At 43.1% G+C, this 23,456-nt stretch overlaps 1 protein-coding gene across 1 annotated transcript in view; it reads right to left on the bottom strand.

Moving 5' to 3' along the window:
- Large1 (LARGE xylosyl- and glucuronyltransferase 1) overlaps positions 1–23,456 on the bottom strand; it is a 243,338-nt gene that overhangs the window by 45,301 nt on the left and 174,581 nt on the right. The window contains 1 exon segment of the mRNA XM_032887950.1: positions 8,548–8,703. Coding sequence (XP_032743841.1) covers positions 8,548–8,703 — 156 coding nt within the window.

Raw genomic sequence — 23,456 nt, 5'->3', positions numbered from 1 at the left:
GTAAGTATGGAACCTAGCAGAACTTTAAATAAAATGAGAGTTAAAAAGCAGAGAGAAGGAGAGAAGGAGAGAGGGAGAGATGGAGAGAAAGAAACTGAGGCACCATGCATGGCACTCTAGGTTCAATTACAAACACTGAGGAGAAAAGGTAAGCATCCCCTTCAGTAAGATGCTTTCTCTTAGTCCTGTGCTCCCTCAGACCACTCTCACCATGTACTACTTAACTACTATCATGGACCACCATTTGTCATTCTGTGACATTCTCAAGCCTGTCTGCATTCTCCAGGAGACAAGCACTGTGAAAGACAAACTTAAACCTTCAGAGTCTCAGTAAGCATCTGCGGGGCGGCCGAAAGGTCTCGAGGCTTGCATAGTCTGCCGTGGGAACCATTCCCTTTGGGAACCAGAAGGTCAGATGAAGCAGAATTTGGCTCCTTCCTCTAGACACACAGCTAGCTGTCTGTTTACTGTGCCAGCTCTGAAGGCCTCTTCCCAGAGTTTGAAGCATAGGCTTTGGACAGGACCTTGGATTTGACTCAGTCCCTCCGCCTTTGTTTTTACCTCACCTTTGCTGCAGAGAACCAGGTGTTGGACCTCCTATAGAACTTGGCACAGGGAGAGCAATGTTCACAGACCGCCCTCCACCCCCCATCCATACAGCCTCTGTCACTGCTGGATTCAGCCTGTAATTTAGCAAGAAAAGACACCTGTCTGGCAGAATACAGGAACCCGCTGCCTTGATTCATGAGTTCTAGGTATACCTTTTCCTTGTCCTTAAAAGCTACACATCCATCCAACTGAGCTCTCCATTCCCTGCTGCTCCTGGCCAAGTTCAACCGCATTGTCATCTCTTCACCTGGCTGGAACACGGTCTTTTTCATTCTGTTCCCTGAATTGATTTCTCTCAAATGTAAATGTGACTATACCTAGAAAATTACCAGGATTTAGTTCAAATTCCCAACCCTGTCAGAAGTCCTTGTGCTGTCCCTTACAGGGCATCATACAGTTGAATAGAAGCCACCAGCACAATGTTTTCCGACTCTGTCCCTTTCCTCTTCACCTGCCTGCCCTCCTTTCTAACTGGCCCTGTATTCTCTCTACAACTGCGTATATATTCACTCCATGAACATTTATGCGCCAGGTTCTGTTCTAGGAGTGGGAATTCCAGGGAGAAAAGGTTCCAAATCTCCAACATAGATGCCTCAAAAAACCAAATGGATTAGGTAATTGCAGATAGTAGTGTGTGTTCTGATAGAAAATGAGATAGGTCACAAAACATGACTTAAGGGGTTACTCTGGGCGGTCATTTAAATGAGATCATTTCAACATGCCAGGGAGGGACGAGGTATTCTAGCTGGTAGCAAAGCACACATGTACTGGTCTAACGGTGAGCTGGGGATGGAAAAGGAAACTGAGGCACATGGTAGTTGGTGGGGAGAGGCTAGGAGGCTGAGTTCTTAGAGGAGACTACTCTTAGACCTGGAAATCCTTCCTCTCTGTCTCAGAGGAGTTGTTAAGTGGCAGCTTGCTTATGGCCCATTGTCTGGGCCCTGGCCTATGTTTGCATTTACTTATATATACAATGAGTAATCAAGCACAGCCCCTGACTCTGAGAAAGGCAGAAAGTGACCCCTCCAACCTTCAGGATACACACAGGGGAAGGAAGGGCAGACAGCCTTTGAGGAACTCAAAGACTCTGAGAAGCCATGGATGTACATGACTGGTGGTGTAGACAACCACAGAAGGGAAATGAGGTAAAAGAGAGTTTTCACTGGTCATCTGGAAGAAAACTCCAGACAGGCACCCAATCTTCAGTGGTGAGAACAAACTCTGATTTGAACAAAAATAAAGGCCAAGGAAAATGGGGTGAACGGAAACAGAGTGCTTCTTAGAGCTCAAGGGTTTCAAGTGCTTCTGGGATTTCCTTCTCTGATACCTCAGTGAATTGTAGACACTGAGAAGGCCTCTAGGGGACGAGGGAGAAGAGCTAGAGCAAACAGTCGCTTCACTGGGACTCAGAAGCATTGCGATCAGAGTAAGTCCATCAAAGGGCAGGAAGGCTCCTGACCATCCACAGAGTCTAGAAAGACTTCTCAGGACATCTAAGACAGCGAAAAATACCTTGCCAGTCTAAGAGGGAAATTCTAGATTCAGATACATTTTTACTTAGTTTATTTACAAAGGATGCTTTTCTAGCTCACATCCTTCCATCTGCTGTGTCCTCCCCTTTCTCCCACCCACTAGTCCCTACCCTGTTTCCCAAACAGGACCTGCCTCTGTGCTTTTGTACCAAGTACATCTTCTGCATGGATACACACACACACACACACACACACACACACACACACACACACACACACACACGTATCCTTTGCTCGACTACAGCTGGCTTTCCTGTCATTCAGGTTTCAGTGTCAATTTTATCTTCTCATCTCAAGCTTGCTGTTCCCCAGAGAAAGAATCTGCCTGGCTTCTCACTAGCCATTGCTATATAGCACTGGATATAAGCTGATCATTTTTCCTGACAACTTGAGTGATTACCAACTAGCTAGCTGTGTCTATCCTGCTAGGATACACATATCCCGAGGGAGAGACCATTGTCTCTTCCTTCTTCTCCTCTACTGTCTGTCTTAACAGATTCATTTATTTTCATTTTAAGTAGATGAGCATTGGCTTGCATACATATGTGTGTATCACATGCCTATAGAGGCATAGAAGCCATAAGGGGCCATCAAATCCTCTGAAATTGGAATTACAGATGGTAGTGAGCCACCATGTGAGTGCTGGACACTGAATGGCATCCTCTGAAAGTGCAACCAGTGCATTTGACCACTGAGCCATTTCTCTAGTTCCCCTTTCATCTGACCCTATGAGAATGAGAAGAAGACCTCTGTATACATTTCTATACTGAATGAATAAAACAGTTTCTTCTGTGTTTGACACTGAGGACCAAGGAACGACAGAATAAGCAGCATACAATTTCTAATCTAATAAATAGCAAATGCTGACCTCCGGAGTGTATATGTCATTTCTTGCCCATTTTATAGTTGAGGAAATAGATACAGAGGCACAGGCTATCTTGTTTGAGTCCACATAAGTAGATGTGGTGGTTTGAATAGGGATGACTCCCATAGACTCATGTGTCTGAATGCTTGTCACATAGCAAGTGACAGTATTAGGGGCTATTAGAAAATATTAGGGGTGTTATTGTGGAGGCAGTCTTTGACATCTCACATATGAGATACCCAGTGTGGCTGAAAGTTTTGTGCCGTTTGCAGAACAAGACATAGAACTCTCAATTCCTACTCTACCAACTCATCTGCATAATATTGCCACACTTCCTACCATGACACTAATGGATTAAAACTCTCAAACTATAAACAGCTCCAGTGAAATGTTTACTTTTATACGAGGATAATGGTAGAACTTGGGTGCTGGCTCAGCACCCATTCCCACGATACCCAGAGGGAGCCCGACTCCCAGGTGCTCTGAAATGCCCAGGATCACAGGATTACAGGATCACAGAGGAGGCTTGACTCCCAGGAGATCAGACACAACTAGGAGCACAGAAGTTCTGACACACTCAAGATCACAGTTGAGGCCAAACATCTTCCTCAACACCCAGCATAACTGGGAACCCTACAGGAAACAGGGAACCACAAACATACACCCAGCTAGAGGTACGGGGTCCTTCCAGCTTGCACCAGTGCCCGGAGCAAACCCAGGGCTCTGGCTCCCTACCCACTCCAACAACACCCTGAAAAATCTTGACTCCCAGGAGCTCTGACACAACAGAATCTCAGGAGCTTGGCCACACCAGGATTTCAGGATTTCAGGATTCTAAAGGCAGCTTGACTCTTAAGAGCTCTGATACATACAAAATCTCAGGATCATAGGATCCCAGAATCACGGGATCATGAAGACAGCTGGACTCTGAGGAGAACTGTGACACAACCAATGTCAGAGGGACAGGCTCCTGTCAGAGACAGTAAGGGCACGTAGCACTAGAGATAACCAGACGGCAAGTTCAAGAACATAAGCAACAGAAACCAAGGTTACTTGGTATCATTGGAACCCAGTTCTCCCACTATAGCAAGTCTTGGATATCCCATCACACCAAAAAAAGCAAGACTGGGATTTAAAAACACATCTCATGATAAGGGCAGAGGACTTTAGTAAGGACATGAATAACTCCCTTGAAGAAATACAGGAGAATACAGGTTAAAAAAGTAGAAGTCCTTAAAGAGGAAACACAACAATCCCTTAAAGAATTACAGGAAAATACAATCAAACAGGTGAAAGAACTGAATGAAACAATCCAGCACCTAAAAATGGAAATAGAAACAATAAAGAAGTCAGAAAGGGAGACAAACTTACGGGACACAGTGAAAGCAGTGCTAAGAGGAAAACTCATAGTTCTGAGTGCCTCCAAAAAGAAACTGGAGAGATCATACACCAGCACCTTAACAGCACACCTGAAAGCTCTAGAACAATAAGAAGCAAATACACCCAAGAGGAGTAAATGGCAGGAAATAATCAAACTCAGATGAAACCAACCAAGTAGAAACATAAGAACTATACAAAGAATCAAGAAAACCAGGAGCTGGTTCTTTGAGGAAATCAACAAAATAGATAAACCCTTAGCCAGCATAACTAGAGGGCACAGAGACAGTATCCAAATTAACAAAATCAGAAATGAAAAGGGAGACATAACAACTGAAACTGAGGAAATTAAAAAAATATCAGATCCTACTACAAAAGCCTATATTCAACAAAACTGGAAAATCTGGAGGAAATGGACAATTTTCTAGACAGATCTCACGAACCAAAGTTAAATTAGGATCAGATAAACCATTTAAACAGTCCTATAACCCCTAAAGAAATAGAAGCAGTCATTAAAGGTCTCCCAACCAAAAAGAGCCCAGGACCAGATGGGTTCAGTGCAGAATTCTATCAGACCTTCTTAGAAGACCTCATACCAATACTATCCAAACTATTCCACAAAATAGAAACAGAAGGAGCACTACCCAATTCCTTCTATGAAGGCACAATTATGCTTATACCTAAACCACACAAAACCCAACAAAGAAAGAGAACTTCAGACCAATTTCCCTTAAGAATATCAATTCAAAAATATGCAATAAAGTCCCCCCAACTGAATCCAAGAACACATCAAAATGATCATCCATCATGATCAAGTAGGCTTCATCCCAGGGATGCAGGGATGCCGTAATAACGTAAATCCATCAATGTAATCTACTATATAAACAAACTTAAAGGGAAAAAAACACATGATGATCTCATTAGATGCTGAGAAAGTATTTGACAAAATTTAAAAGTCTTGGAAAGATCAGGAATTCAAGGCCCATACCTAACCATAGTAAAAGCAGTACACAGCAAACCAGTAGCCAACATCAAACTAAATGGAGAGAAACTTGAAGCAATCCCACTAAAATCAGGAACTAGACAAGGCTGCCCACTCTCTACCTATCTATTCAATATAGTACTCAAAGTTCTAGCCAGAGCAATCTGACAACAAAGAGGTCAAAGGGTTACAAATTGGAAAGGAAGAAGTCAAAATATCACTATTTGCAGATGATACGATAGTGTACTTGAGTGACTCCAAAAATTCCACCAGAGAACTCCTACAGCTGAAAAACAACTTTAGCACAGCATCTGGATATAAAAGTAACTGAGACAAATCAGTGCCTTCCTCTACTCAAAGGACAAACAGAGTGAGAAAGAAATTAGGAAAACGACACCCTTCACAATAGTCCCGGATAATATAAAATACCTTGGTGTGACTTTAACCAAGCAAGTGTGATAAGAACTTCAAGTGTCTGAAGAAAGAAACTGAAGAAGACCTCAGAAGATGGAAAGGTCTCCCATGCTCATGGATTGGCAGGATTAATATAGTAAAGATGGCTATTTTACCAAAAGCAATCTACAGAGTCAATGCAATTCCCATCAAAGTTCCAACTCAATTCTTCATAGACTTAGAGCAATTTGCAAATTCATTTGGAATAAAAAAAAACACAGGCTAGGGAAAATTATTCTCAAAAATAAAAGAACTTCTGGGGGAATCACCATTCCTAACCTCAAGCTGTATTACAGAGCAATAGTGATAAAACCTGTATGGTATTAGTATAAAGACAGGCAGGTAAATCAATGGAATAGAATTGAGACCCACAAACGAAGTCACACACCTCTATGGTCATTTGATCTTTGACAAAGGAGCTAAATCCTTCCAGTGGAAAAAAGGTAGCATTTTCAACAAATGGTGCTGGTTCAACTGGAGGTCAGCATGTAGAAGAATGATAATTGATCCATTCTTATTGCCTTTTACAAAGATCAAGTCCAAGTAGATCAAGGACCTCCACATACAACCAGTTACACTGAAACTAATAGAGAAAGTGGGGAAGAGCCTTGAACACATGGGCAGAGGGGAACATTTCCTGAATAGAATACCAATGGCTTATGCTCTAAGATCAGCAATAGACAAATGGGACCTCATAAAATTGCAAAGCTTCTGTAAGGCAAAGGATACTGTCAATAGGACAAAAATGGCAACCAATAGATTGGGAAAAGATCTTTAGCAATCCTATATCTGATAGAGCACTGATTTCTAATATATACAAAGAACTCAAGAAGTTAAGACTTCAGAGAACCAAATAATCCTATTAAAATATGGGGTATGGAGCTAAACAAAGAATTTCACAACTGAGGAATATCGAATGAACAAGAAGCACCTAAAGAGATGTTGAACATCCTTAGTCATCAGGGAAATGCAAAGCAAAACAACCCTGGGATTCCACCTCACACCAGTCAGATGCTGGCGAGGATGTGGAGAAAGAGGAACACTCCTCCATTGTTGGTGGGATTGCAAGCTGGTACCACCACTCTGGAAATCAGTCTGGTGGTCCCTCAGAAAATTAGACGTAGTAATATCTGAGGACCAGCTGTACCACTCCTGGGCATATACCCAAAAGATGCTCCAACATATAACAAGGGTACCTGCTCCACTATGTTCATAGCAGACTCATTTATAATAGCCAGAAGCTGGAAAGAACCCAGATGCCCTTCAACAGAGGAATGGATACAGAAAGTGTGGTAGGAGAGGCCCTTGCCTGTGAAGGCTCTATACCCCAGTGTAGGGGAATGCTAGGGTGGGGAGGCAGGAAGAGGGTGGGTCGGTGCATGTGGGAGCACCCTCATAGAAGCGGGGGAGGGAGGCTATTCGGGTTGTTGGTGTCTAACTTCTTGAGTTCTTTATAAATTTTGGATATTAGCCCTCTGCCAGATGTATAGTTGGTTGAGAACCATTCCTAATCTGTGGCTGTCATTTTGCCCTATTGACAGTGTCCTTTGCCTTACAGAAGCTAAGAGGCAGATGGAGGAAGGGACATGGGTGTAAGAAGGGATGGGGAGAGGAATCAGACGGGTTCAGGTTCAGGTGTGTGGAGGGACAGTAGAGATATTAAAATATTACATGCCCCTGAGGCTAAGTGCCTTATTTTGAGCTAGTTCTAGCTATTTAGGACAGACATTCCTTGCCCACTCTGTGAACTAACATATTTTGAGCAATAGATTAAAAACATTTTTAGTAACTATCAATTTAGCAGACTGCTAACTAGTTTCCATCAACCAAAAAGTTCAGAGAGCATCTTCAGCCTACAGAAAAGCTTCCCTCATCTTGCTATATGTGCTTCTCTGATATACCTACCAATACACTTTGAACTCACCTTGATTTATGATTTTCCTAATTCTGAAAATGTATAAAGTTAATGGAAGTACTTCTACATTGGGACATTGAATGTGAGGTAACATAAATCTGTGTTCCTGGCCCTCCAGAATAAACTATCTTTTATTCCCTTTAAGATGAGGCTTGTGGATTTTTGTGTTAACAAAACAAATAGAGTCAGACTTGGGTCAGCTTGATTCTATGTCTGAGCTGCCTGTGCCTACCACACTCCTTTTCTATATCCTTAAGAGTTCAATATTGGTCACAGCTAGCTTCCTTGTTTGCTGTGTAAACACAGGCAACTTGCTCAATTTCTCTACTTCAACATTTTTCCATAGTAAAAGGACGCCATGATCAAAAATAAACCCCAGCATACGGAAAAATAGGAAAAAAAACCCCAACAACCAAAACACCCCATAGCTTCGAAATAGTCACTCAATGCTTTCTTCATCCAAACCAACTGGGAAGAGGGCAGTCTCTGTGGGAGTCTCCTTCTGTGTCACCCTAAGCACAAACCAAGATGAATCATGGGTCCTTTGTAGATACCTTACCACTAAGTGCTTGGGAGTTTCCTTGCCTTGAGACAGACATACACATCTGATGGTGTCTTCTGTTTGGAAGCTCACTCTGATCCACTCAGCAGAGCTTCAAACGTGATCCACAGGAAGTCACCAGATGATCCATATGGCAGCAAGGGTGTCTTATTCCTCTGGGTCTAGCCCTGAGCTGAGTGTAGTACCCAACAAAGACCCAACATGACAAACAAGAGAATGGCCAATCTCCCCAAAGATCTGTGGGACACTCACATTTTCACTGTTGACATCAGTCTCGCTGGGGCACCCAAACAGCTCCCGCCGCAAGAGGTTGCCATCATACTCCAAGAAGGTCAGGTAGAGGTTGCGGAAGAATTCCACATGTTTGTTCTTCACACGGAGCTTCTTGGGGGAGTTCCAGTGGATGACCTGGAGGGTGGAAAGGAGGCTATCAGATGGCAAGGGCTATACAACACGGCGTGGACTGGACAAAATAGGTGTGGGTCTGCAGTTCATTCTCTCCCTCATTTATTTTATGTCATTGTCAGAGTGGTGGGGAAGCAGTGCTGGGCATGGATCCAAGTCCGTCTGTGTTCTAAGCTGTTGTTTAATCCTGGGGAAGTTCCCTTACCCTCTGTCACAGGAGCACCCATAGTTCCTTCATGTGCTGTATTAGACTTTCACCTCTGGGAACTTCCAGCTCTGCAACACAGAAGCTGGGGCTTTGCGGATCAGAAACCTACTTGGTGATGCAGACAGTACAGAAAGACAACTGGGACCTGAGGAAGGACGGGCATTCTCTTCACTTCTTCTCTCTGCTCTTAATCACCACAGTGTTAACCATCTCCTGCCATTTCTGACTTATGTTTCATTTCAGGGCCAATTCTGTAGCTTTTGCCTCATTACCGCTTCTAAAAATTAAATTCCCTGCTTAAATAATTGGGGCCAGGGCTAAGTGCCAGTCTCATAGAACTGCTATGGAGTGTGAACATGTGAAAACCAGACACTGGTTATGGAATGTGGGTTCCCTTAGCATCTACAGTGTCCCACATTGAGAGATGTCTTGAAGCATGTCACCCTGGGAGCTGCCCATAGCACATTCGTGGTCTGCCAATATGTAATCAGAAGGCAGAGTAGAGGTAAGAACATGGAAGAGAGAACTATTCAGTACAAGTTCACAATAAGCCCCATGGTCCCTACTTCTCTGACCAGAGAAGATGGACACAGTAAGGTACACACTTTCTGAGTTTGTTGTAAAGAGAAAATATGAAAGGGATAAAATTGAGAAAAGTAAATAAGTATTTGGAATATTTAACCTACACTAAAACTATTCTAAATACTTTAGGTATTAATATTTACTGATACTTCTTCATACGTATAATTTCTACTATTATGTTGTGACTAGAGACAATGAATTGGCTTTTAACAAATCAAGTCTGTGGGGCATCCCTGTGAAGGGTACTCCTGTCCAGCAAGGTAAAGGGAGGCTCCAGAAGATTCTGTTTCCTCATGGTCTTACAAACTGGAATTAGCACCTTGCAACCCATGCCAAGACTTTGCTATCTCTGAACTGGATGTGGAGCGCTGCAAAGGCAGAGGACAGCTGAGGTCCTCTGAGGCTGGGTGAAGGTGTCAGCAGATTTCAACAGTGCAGCAGGAGACAGAGAATGGGTCCAGGAAAAATTAATCTGATGAAGGATGGCAGGACCAGGGAAGGGCTGGCTCCAGAGGGACTGTTCTATGATGGTGGGTCCCATCACTGGTCACATTCCCATAGTCTACAGAAGACAGCAAGAAAGACCCAGCCTTGACATCGAGTGAGAATAAGAGCTAGACCCACAGGGACCTGTATGGGATGCCTGAAAGGGCTCAGGGACCTTGGGCTGACTGCTAAAATGTATCCCCAAAAGGGAGCTGTATCCTGAAAGCTCACTAACAGGTTTGCCTTTGCTGGGACTGTAACTTGAAAACATTTCCCAAAATTTATCTCTTGACAGCTTAAGACACGGGTTCTTACGGGATTGGGGATTTAGCTCAGCGGTAGAGCGCTTGCCTAGCATGTACAAGGCCCTGGGTTCGGTCCCCAGCTCCGGGAAAAAAAAAAAAAAAAAAAAAGACACGGGTTCTTTAAGAGGGGACTGAGACAAGAGAGCAAATGCCTTTATGGAGGGACAGGCATATAATAACAGGAGTTTGCTTCTTTCCTAACCCTTTCCCTTTCCTACCTTTCTACCTCTGTCTTGGACTGAGACAGCGTGAACACCCTGGCCAGAGGCAGCCCCCCCCCCCCGTCCGCCAGGCTCCAGCACACTGTTATAGCAGCATTAAACACACAGAACAGTTGACTCTCTAGACTCCTACAATCGCTGGAACAACAAACAAAGAAGGGTAAACAGTCCAAGGCACCTGCCCAAGGCCACCGGATTAGTGGAAGTCATATTGCTAAGCCTCACTTCTGGGCTACAAAGAACAGAAATCAGGTCGTTACAACTTCCTTTTTCTTGCTTTGATGGCAGAGGAAAGACATAGTCCCAATTTTCTCCTTTGCAGTTCTCAGTGGCCTCACTCTTTGGGTTGTAATAGAGTATTATCTAATGGCCCATATTCTCCTATTTCCCTACAGTCCTATTAAAGTTCCTCTAACCCCCAAAACGAAGGCATTAGCAGACAGGGTCTTTGGGGTGCTTAGGTTGTAGAAGAAATCAGGGTCCTTAACCAAGAGGACCCAAGGGCAGCCTGGACTCTTCCATTACATATGGACACATTCAGAAAGTGCTATCGGTGAACCAGAACGTGGGCTCTTACCAGATAACTGAATCTTTCTCCATCTGGAACTTGGAAGCCTCCAGAATGATGAGAATGAATGTAGGTTGGCTGTACACTACCCAATGGTTCTGCACAGCATAAGACACTGCAGGTCAGCCACTTTCTCAACTCCCCTGCATGCTGAAATCTGACTATAGAGAGTCTGCAGTAGGGCCCAGAGCCTGACAGCTGGAGATGGGTCAAGATGGCCTGGCTCCTCCTGTCTTTTCTTTTGAAGGTGTAGATAGGGGATTTCCTTTGACTCTGGCTATAACTCTACAAAGCCTCCTACCTCCTTCATGGCCTTGTATAATACAAAGTGTGGCTAATTTAAGTTGCATTTCCCAACTTTCACCTATAACCAGAAACTGCACAGTACGACCTGCTACAAGCACTGTGGCCCTCAGCAGGGCTATAGTCTTCCTTGGACTGCACCAGCTGTTAATCATCAACTCCATTCTCTTCCTGGAACCGTCATTTCCTTAATTGCAGGATAAGGACGAGTCAGCCTAACAAAGAAGCGTGTGGATCTGCTTCAGGCCTTCTAATTCTATATTTTATCTGTGTTGCCTGGGTTCCTTCTAGGTGGCTCCCTAGTCTTTGCTGCCCAAGATGTTTCTGTGCAGCCCGTCCAGGGCTCACATTTCAGTTGATTTTCCTTCTGCAGCTCTAAGTCTGATAATGGCAATTCTCCCTCCCCTTCCTTCTAGTTCCTAGCCCACACAAATTCAAAGGTCTGGCCTAAGTCTACCTGCCCAGCCATTGGCTGTTGTCTCTTTATTGACCGATCAAAAACCAACAGGGACAAGGACTTTCACCATTTGGACACTTAAGATTCCTGATTTCGGGGGCTAGATTAATTGAAAGCATTAGAACTAATCCCCAACACCACCCATTCTAACTTACAAGCAAATGTCTTAGTGACTCCTCCCCTAGCCCAGTCATTTTAACGAGAAACTAGGACCCAGACCAGCACATCAAGCTGTACAGTGTCACACAGCAGGGCTAGAGAGGTGTATGGGCCAACTTATATTTCCCGGGTCACTGCTTCTCTACTAATCAACGTTCAAAACTCTGACACATTGAATCAGAATTCCTGCTGCTGATGTTTTTAATCACGACTCTCTGCCTAGTGAGGAATGTCATTTCCGGGTCTCTTGATGGATGGAAGTACCATCCCTACTGGCATTGAGGTAGCAATACCCGAGACTGACAGTAAAGAATGTGTCTGCGAATAGATTTTTATGTGAGGCTGGTGAACAGAATCGAATCTACAAGGACTGTTATGAGAACCTGCCATAACTCATTCCCATTTTTAAGGCACATTAACACTGCAGTCAGAATATCAATGGTGATTATAATAGTTTGCTATTCACACGATTTGATACTTGTTGTGTGTCAAATATTGCTTTAAATGCTTCACTTGTCACAACTCATTTGTTCTACCATACTTCTGCAAGATGCCTGCCGTCCTAATTATGCCCTGTGAGCATTAATATCGTCAGTTTGACAGAATTTATAATCACGTGGGAAACAAATCTCTGAGCATGCCAGTAAGAATTGGCTGAAGTGAAAGATTCACCCTTGTCCTGGACAGCATCACTCCATTGGTTGGAATCCAGGATCAGATAAAACGGGTAAAGTGAGTTGAGCATCAGCATTGATCTCTCTCTGCTTCATGACTGCAGACATAATGTGACCAACCACCCTAACACTCCTGCTACAGTGTGTGGGTTTGTTTTTGTTTTGGGTTTTTTTTTGGCCATAATGTACTATATCCTCAAAGCATGAGTCAAAGTAAATCCCTCCTTTCTTACGTTGCTTGTAAGATATTTTTGCCAGACCAATGAGAAAAGTAACTATTATATACTCCACTTAGGTAAGGAAAGTCTAGATCATTTTTCTTCCTATTTGATCAGAAGTTAGGATAAAAAAAGAAGACTGGAATTCAAGCAGACAGAAAAGCTATGAAGGCCTATTCTTTATTATCTGCCTGGAGATTTGAGAAGATGAGGGGATTAGAAGTATTTCCTTTCCTACCCGTGGGACACACCTGAGCTTGCAGGTAACTGAGGACTTGCAGATGAGCTTCCATTAGCTTTCATCAGAGAGACAGCAGGCAGTTGTCAGGTAGGCCGCTGAAGCATAGAGGTTAAAGGATATGATATCATTGGATCTGAGACACCTTTAAAGGCTGAGGAAACCTGCTGATTTGTCGTGGGACTCTAGTGACCAAGGAAGAACTGGCTGAAAGTGAGTATTGTCCAGGAAACTCAAACAGCATTTGGGAAGGGAGGAGTCAAGGTGAGCAAAGGGGACATGAGAGTCCCATCATCATTCAGGGCCCAGAACACGTTCTCAGTGCGAAAGCAAATCTGTGGGAAGAATCTAGCCCACACTTTGCTCTGAGGTACTTAAACCGAGGAGAGCTTATAAAAGTCATTCATGGGGTACACGAACTGAGAAAAGTCAGAGGGTGAATGCAGACAACAGGTGACAAATATGTGCTCCAAGATACAGAGACATGGAGCGCTGGAAAGCGGGTGTCTGAAGGAAGACTTCCATGACTCTGCATGCTTCACAAAGTAATAGCATACTGTGTCCTTACCATCAGTTAAGCTTGATGCCATCGGCTCCCACTTACGGCATTTCTGGTGTCTCTTCACATTACCTTTCATGGCTCAGTGACTTCAAAGATTTGCCCTTCCTTATAACATCCTTCCTTCTTTAGTATGTGTCCGTCTGTTGTCTTTCAAGCATTAGTGCAGATACACCTCTTCTGTAACCTTTTTGTGAGTATCCCTGACCGAGGGGTCCTTCATAGCACATCTCCCTTTCTATCCCACTCTGCATTCCTTATAGAACACGATGTTACAAATGCTCTGAAAAGATCATGAGCCATTTAAGGTTTGAGATAATCTTGGAGGATCCCAGACTATGATTTCCTTGGATACTCTTGCAGCTCTGGGTATCAACAGATCCATCATCCTCTATAATCTTAGGTGTGAAAGCATTTGATCTCCTAAAGGTTAAGATAAACTGGTGATATCTTCCCACTCTACCCACCTTTCTATCATAAATAGAAACAGAACAACTCAGACTGTGACAGTTGTTGTGTGATCAGGATGGACAGATCAACACATGGCTGACCTTTGAAGCAAGTTCTATAACTGCATGCTCTACAGCTTTTAAGCAAGAAGCCAAACTCTTTATTTTAAGCCATTGCAAATTTGGTATTCTGATGGCTATTGTAAGCCTACGTACAACAACACTGGGGGACAGATGCTGGGCCATTCTCAGTGTTCCACAGATTGGAGCATTTCTCCATTAGAGAACTTGTTGCACACTCCTATAATTGTTTATTTACATGCCTGCACCTGGCAGTATCGGAAAATGAATATCTAGGCTGGCAGGGAGCACGACTTATTATTCTTCCCAAGTGACACACACCCTGGAATCGTTAGCATTAAATAGCTGCCCTTTGGTTTCAGAATGGAAATCATGGTGGTGACATTCTCGATAAGCATGTACACATGCTGTCTGTCTACAGTAAATCAGCTGTAAAGGCCCCATCAATGAGCTCTTGAGAATGTAGAAACACCTTTTAGTGTCTAAGGGCGAAATAGCTCATCATTTTTTTTTTTCCTATCAAGGAGTTTAACCTCCTTCTGTTATCTGGTTGCTGGCATTTGAAAGAGCAGGGCAATGTTTTCACAAGTCCTTTCTCCTTGTCATCTTCAGGATTAAGATTCATGGTGGAAAAGTGGGACCGAATTGGACTAGATGCCACACTCAATCCACTCTCATCTGCTGTGTTAACTGCATCGAGATGCCAGATATCATGGAGGCACTCCTCATCTGCACCTGCGACCAACTTCAACTCCCTTCCACTCCCAGGTCAGAAGTGCTGCAGTGACAGACAGGGAGATGATGAATTGTAGATGATAATGTGGCCATATAAAGGATTACTACTTAGAGACTCGGTAGTGTTTGTTTCTGGCCTGTCTGTTTCTAGAGTAGAGTGGCATATGAGTCCACAGATCGAGTGACCGAGACTCACCGTCAGTGTGTGTGAGACCACCCAGTTAGCTCTGGGCCTGGATGACAAAAACAACCTCCCATCTCTTGGGGTTGTGATTTAGTTTTCTTGTCCTTCTCTTCAACTTCAGAATGCCAGGCTCCCTCACCTTGAGACTCTAGGACTAACACCGCATTCAGTTAATGCAAATATTTTGGGGAGTGGAATAACTTTTTCCTTTTTTTTTTTTTTTTTACTACATTAACTTTAAATGACCCATGCAGACAGTAAGATAAAACTCTCTGCTTTCCCTTTTCCTTTCCCATACAATTTTTCACTATTTTGTCTTCGAATTTCATTATGTTTTTAAATTGATAGACTAACAGGGTGTGGTCCGAACACTTTTCATCTCAGTACTTAGGAGGCAGACCTCTGGGAGTTGAGGCCAGGCTGGTCTGCATAGCGATTTCCAGGTTAGCCAGGGAGGGTGATATAGTACAGATCTTGTCAGAAAACGAAAGCAAACAAAAGCAAACCAGAAAGCTTCCTAACGGATCACTCATTGTGGAACCCAGTGAGGCACCTTGAACAACTCTCATCCTCCTGCTTTTTCCTACCAGAGCAAGATGACATCACTGCTGGAAATCAATCCAAATCCCCACAAAATCGGTTGTGCCAGCTGGAATCTGGGAACTTGGGATCCCACTAATGTGGTAGAAACGTCCGCCCTCAGCACAAAGATAAATTGCCCCATTCAACATAACCAATTACTCAGGAAGGGTATGTGCTAGGATCCAGGGTCTACCAGATTTCTTTGTCTAGTATTACTGTAGAGTGATAAGAATTTGCATGGAAATAGGTCATCTCAGAGATATTTTAGTGCTGCAACCCACAGCAACTTAGCGTGGCACCACAGCCTGAAGGGCCCTCATTTGCCTAGGGCCCTACCTACCACTCTCACCTGCTTCCTCATTTCTTGGACACTGTCACCTTCTACCGTCTGTGCTCATTCATGCTATCCCTGCATGTGTAGAAGTCTCCTTTCTTATCTGGACTCTGAAAAGTACTATTCTCACGTTGTGAGACTATTCTTACATTGGCTGTAAAACTTTTCGAGAGCAGGAGCAAATCCCCAAACTTGTCTATAGCTTCAGTGTGACTGGGCATGGTCAGCACCTTGGACAGTGCTCACCAGTGTAAGTTCCTGGGGGTTTGCCACACTGAACTTTGTACTGTGGCTTTCTCCTCTAGAGACCAGCTTCTAGAACCCAACTGTGGCTCAAAAGCAAACATAGGGTCGTGGAACTGAATATGAAGGCGGAAAAACATTTTTTAGTAGGTTTCTGACTGTACAGTGACCAGAACAATTAAGTCAAAGCCCAATGCTTGGCAGTGGACTTTCACGCTGTGTGTACGGCTTTGTGTCTTGGTTCTAAATACCCATGAGTCCCACTTTGCCCTATCACGCCTCTCCAGAATGTAACAGTAATGAATGGTACCTAATCCTTGGCTCAGATTCATGGTTATTATATGTCATGAACTGCTTGTGGCATTTTACTATACTTATAAAAATTTCGGTTCTCATAAAAAACTGTGCTTAAATGACTGCAAAGATTAAAAAAAATTATTCTGTTATTGTTCCTCAGCATGTAAATATCTCATTAGTATAGGTTTGAATTTTATTATAATAGATTGCTTGACTTTGAAAAATATAACATATATATATCAAGAGATTTGAGAGGGAATGGAAGGAACATGGGAATAGTTGATGGGGATAAATGATATGAGTACAACTTGTATATATAAAAGTCTCAAAGAATTTAAAAATATTTTTTAAGAAGTGGTGTTTGAGTTGCTGACTGAAGCTTCATAAAGAAGTGTTGAATTCTGGCTTGCTATTGGCACAGGATTTCCACTAGTTCCTGGAATGGCTTTAAATGTATCTCTGTGTGGGGTGATGTCACAGGTGAGGCAGGTACAGGATAGAAGGAGGCCTGTCATTGGAGGAGAAGGAAGGATGGGCGGGAGAGAAGTTTGAAGGAAGAAGAGGAGACTAGAACCGAAAGGAAGAGACAGGAAGGAGAGAGGAGAGAGAGAAGCTGTGGCAGGACAATGGAGGCTGACGTAAAGATCTCGCTCTGTGTATTTACAGGTTGTTATTAATGTTCCTAAGGGATGGATGGTACTGGGCTTTGTATGTTTAAGTGGGCAATTATATCTTACCAATTGGGTCAAAGGTTACTGTGTTGTGTGTTCTTTTATGTGACGGTTTGAGTGTAGGAAAGTGTGCGGCGGCAGGAGACACTGGGCCGCCGAGGAGTTGGGATGTGTTTCTGCCCAGATATCTAGCAGATATCTTGGGGCACTGAGGTGCCGGACATAGCAGGATAAAGGACACCTATACTTTTTTAGTTTTATATTTTTACAACAACATCTCTGTATCTGGAGATTCTGTATTTGTGTGGAGAGGAGTTCTCAGCATCCGGAATCAGAAGACCAAAATATCAGTTATGAAAAACATCAAAATGTCCTGCATCCTGTATTATCACAGGATAACACAGAATCCTGTGCATTCAGTCCCAACTAAAACGTAAAAATAAATAAGTATATACATCTAATTAAAATACAAATTTTATATTTAATAACTGATAAACTTTTATATGTCAAAAAAGTGAATTTCTACGCAACCCATGATTAGAATTTCTTTGCTTTGCACGCCTACTTCTGAAGTAGTCTGGAGCTCTAGATGCTTCTGCTGCTGGTTGTCAGTTACGGTTAGCGGGCCAGTGTTCCCTGGCTTTGACTACTCTCCTCCCCTTTTTGATTGACTGTAAACCTAGAATCCACTTGAGTTATAGTAATTTCTAGAAGGTAGATCTTTGACTCCTCCCCTTTGCCCAAACTGCTTGCTTTTGAAGCCCTCTAAGGTGGAGAATCAAAGCTTCCCTAGTGTGGACCCTTGGTTAGTGTGTCAGTGTTCAGCCACCAAAGATTGTTACTTCGTTTCTTCAACAGTGTTTTTCCTCAAGGAGCACAGCTCTATGTAGGCAGTTTGTCCCACATTGGCTTTCAAGGTACCTGTCCCACAAGGCGGTCTGCTTATTACAGAGACCTCGCTATGCATAGATGGCAAATGGCAGGAATGATATCAACCAGGTTCCTGATTGCACGGTTATAGAGACCATAGGCCATTCAGAGGTCCTAGAGCTCTGCTTCCCCTGCCCATCCCCAGGATCCCTCCACTTTAAAGGAACTGCCATCGAGAGCTCCTTACACTCTTTACATAGACCCTGGTGACATGCTGGAGTACAGTACGTTTCCTAGGTGCACCACTGTCTCTCTAAGAATGATGCTGACATTTCTAGAGCTAACTGCTTCCAGCTTCTGCCAGCTGTGTACCAAAGCCACGGCAGAGAGCCTATGTCATCAGAACCCAAGGAGTTAGGTGCCAGAAATTACCAGAACAGATGGGGGCTGAGAGCCAAAGAACATTTGCTTACATCATCCAAGTCCTGTCTGCTTAGAGTGCCATTTAAACATATGCTAGGGCACATGACACCGATTTCAGACACTTGTTCAAATAGGCCACCAACCTGTTTGTCTACCCTTGGGTGACTCACTTCCTCTCTCAGGGTGCTTCCTTTCCTATATGTGAAACGAGAGTTGTGACAAATGGATGGGAAGAAATGTGTTGATATTTCTTCCCTCGGCTGGCTGAAAAGTATTTCAACAGTGATTTTTTTTGAAAAGTATTTCTGAATAGTAAGACAAGTGGGTTTTCTATATAGCTCCAAGCTGTCATGATTGCATTGTGTGCCGTCTTCGTGACTTTTAAACACTTATGCAAAACAATGACTGTTTTCCCATTGGCCCAGGTAAGGAGATATTATTAGAATAGGGTAAGGAACTCAGTGACACACCGTGGAGCTAGATACTCTCTCCTGAACCAGCTGTGTTTTCTTCCTCGATCCATTCTAATCCTCCCGAGTCAACCTTGGCATCCATCATTCTTATTACCTTCTCTCTGGATTCTCTTGCCTCATTTTTCACGACTGTCTGCCTGATAGTGACATGTCTGATATACTAATGTCCATTGGTCTCTCTTCTTCCTCCAAAGATGTGGAAGCTGATGCACCTCTAAGTGTTACAAAACGTCTTCGAACTTGAGTCATGGGCTACTTTCTTATGCAGATGCTATGCATTTCCTTGGCAAAAGTATTTCGCTCTCCCACGTACACATCACAGTTTCTTTTGGTGTTTCTTTTCCGCATTTGTGTTTTCCTTTCTGATGCACTCCATTCTCTGTTTATTAAATGAATCAGGATCTACCATTCACACTCTGGGTCTGTTGCTCGAAATTAAAATGTTCTCAAGGGGAGGCAGTGTTGAATGAGGTGTCTTTTTCGTAAGTTGGCCCTTGAACGTCATTTACTCTGAAGACGGTTCGCAGTAAAAAGTCTAACAGGATAGTCCTGGAAGATTACCATCTCCAGTTTATTTTCTAAAGTATATGTTATTTTATGCAGATGGGCATACTCTTTGTGTACAGCGCCCACGGAGGCCAGACGAGGGCATCAGACTCCACAAAAAATGGAGTTATAGACAATTGTGAGCTGCCATGTGGGTGCTGGTTATTGAACTGAGGTCCTCTGGAAGGACACGGGGATGGGTCTCCAGCCCCATCATGTCCTAATCAATGGGGAGGGCTTCTTATCATTGTTTTAAAGTGGGCTTGGATCTCAGAATGAACTTCTTATTCTCCCAAGTGCTAGAATTATGGGTGTGTACACCATGAATTTGTCTGATGCTGGATTGAATCTAGAGCTTTGCACTCTACCAAATCAGGGTGTTTGCTTTGGAAAATATTTTCAGGTAAAAACCTAGACCTGTGTTAGAGGAAAGAACTCTCCTTCTGAGGTCAGAAAAGGGAGAAGTGGACTCTCAGCTTTGTCTATTTAGCTGATAGGTGTAAGAAATGACGGACTCTGTAAGATCCGGAGTTTCATGACTAGAGTCCTTTCACTTGGCTGTAAGTGAAGTCACTCCTAGAATGCCATTCCTATCTAATCTAGTCAGAAGTCTCCATTCACCTTTTGAGGTTGAAGCCATGTCTGACAGATTGCTGAGAAAAGCACTTTCTCTTTACCTAAAAGGAGACAGCACATGCTACAGAGAACCCTGCTGCGATCACATGACCTATGGCTTGCCCACCCACCATCAACTTCACTAACTTCATTCATATTTGGATTTCCATTCTTGCTCGTATGGCCCTACATCTGTTAGCTTTAGGGGCACCAACAGGGCAGGAATGGTGGTTTGTATAGGATATGAGAGAAAGACAGGACAGTTTGGGGCTAACTAGGGGAGGGCAGAAGCTGAGAAAGAATAGGGTTGAGGATCACATTTCTGACTGTATGAGCCCTTTTTCTTCCTTTAAAAAACTATTATTTATCATTAACTTGTATACGGATGAGTGAGTTTATAATACATGTGTATGAGCCTGGGGATGCTCACGGCACAGCACAAATGAAGATGTCAGAGGAAACCACTGGGAGTCAGTCTCTCTGCCAGGTGGGGAAGGTGGACTGAAAGCAGGTCTTTAGGTTGAGAACAAACCAAAAAATAATGGCTTCTACTTTACCGAGAACATAACTGAACCCAGGGGATAGCAAGTGATTTATTCAAGTAGGTGAGCTGGTAAGGACTAAAACTGTCATCAAAGTCTACAGAATTGCTGGCTCCAAACACTTGGGCACTTCTGTTTCCGCCATGAAAACACTTTTTCTGTTTGAAATTTTCTGAAGGAAGGTGTCAGCCTGAAGGTCTTTGCTGACACTCAGGGTGGACAAAATGCACAAGGTCAGGAGGTTTATTCAAGTAGGACACGAGGGGGTTTCTGCTCTAACGTACTGAATCAATGCTAGCAGGAACCAAGATATCCCAAAGAGGCTCTTGTTTCCTTCCCGTTAGTTATGAGGCTATTCAAATATTGGTCCTCGATGTCTCCTCAGGAATTTCATGCTGGCAAGAGAAAAGGCTGGGGGCCCAGTACCAGCTGGAGGGGGTACTTTCTCCTAATAAAAATCTCACGTAGTTCTGACAACCTCTCATACTACCCAGCAAGGAAGCCTGGGGCCCAGCCCATGATGGTAGGAAAGACCACACCTTGAATAGGACTGATAAGTCATGTATAATCTTCAAACGTCATTTCAGGACCTCCGGGATGGACACTGAGGATGATGCTGTCACTAGGCTTCTTTGATACTTTCCCCAATGTGGCCACATTAAATGATCACCTTTTTCTTTAACTGGCACATTGTGGGTAGGTAGTTGAATTTAGGGCTCCCAGGTCTCTAATAGTAACTAACAGTTAACAGACTTTAACTCAAACAGTTGATAGTAGCAAGCATTGAATTTAACAGGAGGAGGATCCTGTTGGCTACCAAGAGCATTTGTATTTCTAACAGAAGTGGAAATCTAAAAATTCTTTGACCTAGTGGCATTCAATTATAGAAGAAGAGCCATGGTTTCTATGATAAGAAAACAGAATTCTTGGCTATAAGTTGCTAAGAAGTCACTAAAATGGCTGCCTTCCATTCGGTGTGGGTAAGGTAAAGAATGGAAAATTATGGAAATAATCCAGGACTGCCCTTTGCTTTCAAGGCCCCTGGGTCTCCCTGGCACTTTAAAGAAAAGGGCTATGATGGGCCGAGGAGAGGCCTTGTGAGGGTAGTTCCAGCAGGAGATCATCTAGCACTTCAACAGCAAGATCGAAACACCTGGGCTACAGATAAAGTAAACTGAGGCAGCTCACTCAGGATGAATGCCCCGTCTTAGATGTTGGATGAATTCCTTCCTATGCGGAGATCTTAGGACTCCCATCTCTCAAGTTTTAAAGTAACAGCATTTCTTGCTGTTTTACCTTTGCTTTTAAGCCTTTCACTCCTCAACCCCCCAGGAATGAATCTACATGTGAGATGGAGCCTGTGCTAATCTTTTCTTACACATGGAGAACGTGGTATCTCTCTATGGTGTCCTGAGTCGTTTCTGCGATGATCAGGAATAGCACCTTTTCACTTATCATATGCCTGTGGATGCATAGGTATCCTGAAATACCCACTCTGTTCTGTGACACACATGCACACACACACACACACACACACACACACACACACACACACACACACACACACTCTCACAGGTTTTACTAGTTGCCAGTTTTATGAGAGTTTATAACAAAAAAAAAGATGCTTATGTTTCATCAATTAACTTTCTCGTAACTTTCCATTTGGGGGTCCACAGTACTTCTACCTGACTCTATTAATAATATCATGACACTTGCAAATTTTTAGTATTAAAGTACTCTGTCTTACTAACTTGGCCATGATATACTGTCTATTTTCTACGTGAGAAGATTTTGTTAGCTTAGTAATTTGCTTAAGGTTTTTACATATATGTTCACAAATGAAACTGGCTTGTAATTTTCATGTCACAGAACTCTATTTTGGGAATCAGGGATAACTCGAATTTACAGAATGAGTTAAAAAGTGATGCACGTTTTCTTAATTGATGGGAAAGTTTATTTAAAATTTAAAATCTTTTCTGATTAAAACTACAGCTGCTCGAGCTTATTGCTACTTGACAACTGGGGATGCTGTGTCCTTTTAGGAAGGCTTACTGCAGGGACTGGGAAAACAGCTTCGTGGTTAAGTGCTTGCTGTGTAAGTACAGGGCCTGAAGTTGGATCTCTAGCATTGGTACAAATGTCAGGTGAACGCTTAATCCCAGAGCTTAGGAGACAGAGACAAGAATCCTCATAGCAAGCTGAATACCTAGACTAGACACGTTGGTACGCTATTGGTTCAAGTGAGAGATCTAGTCTCAATATATAAGATAAAGACCAATCAAAGAAGATATCAAATGAAAACCTCTGGCCTCTATATGCATGTGCATGCACAATTGTGTATACACACACACACACACACACACACACACACACCAATGTAGCATACCCACCATCACCACATTAAAACTTCCATGAGCTAGAGAATGATAAATTTAGTCGTTGCTGTGTACCTAGAACTCAGAAAAATCACTTAAAACCTTCTGAGTCAAGAATCTGAGTCCGCGTTGGCTGTCCATTGCCTGGTTCCCTTCGGTTTGTCTGAGGAAGATTGTCTGACGCTGCAGATCTCTTCGGTGCTTTCGAAACAAGCATTTTCTGACTTCATTGCACAAGTTGTTAATCAATTTCAGCTGATTTTTTAATGTCTTTTTATTTTCTTTAAACTTATCCTCATGTTCACTGCATAGCATCCCAGGCGGTAATCTTAGCATATTAATTTGAAGCCTTTCTTTA

This window comes from Rattus rattus, chromosome 17, assembly GCF_011064425.1.
Source record: "Rattus rattus isolate New Zealand chromosome 17, Rrattus_CSIRO_v1, whole genome shotgun sequence".
Classification (NCBI taxonomy): Eukaryota; Metazoa; Chordata; class Mammalia; order Rodentia; family Muridae; genus Rattus; species Rattus rattus.
The sequence above is the reverse complement of the archived record's forward strand: the minus strand, read 5'-3'. Positions and strand labels throughout refer to the sequence as shown.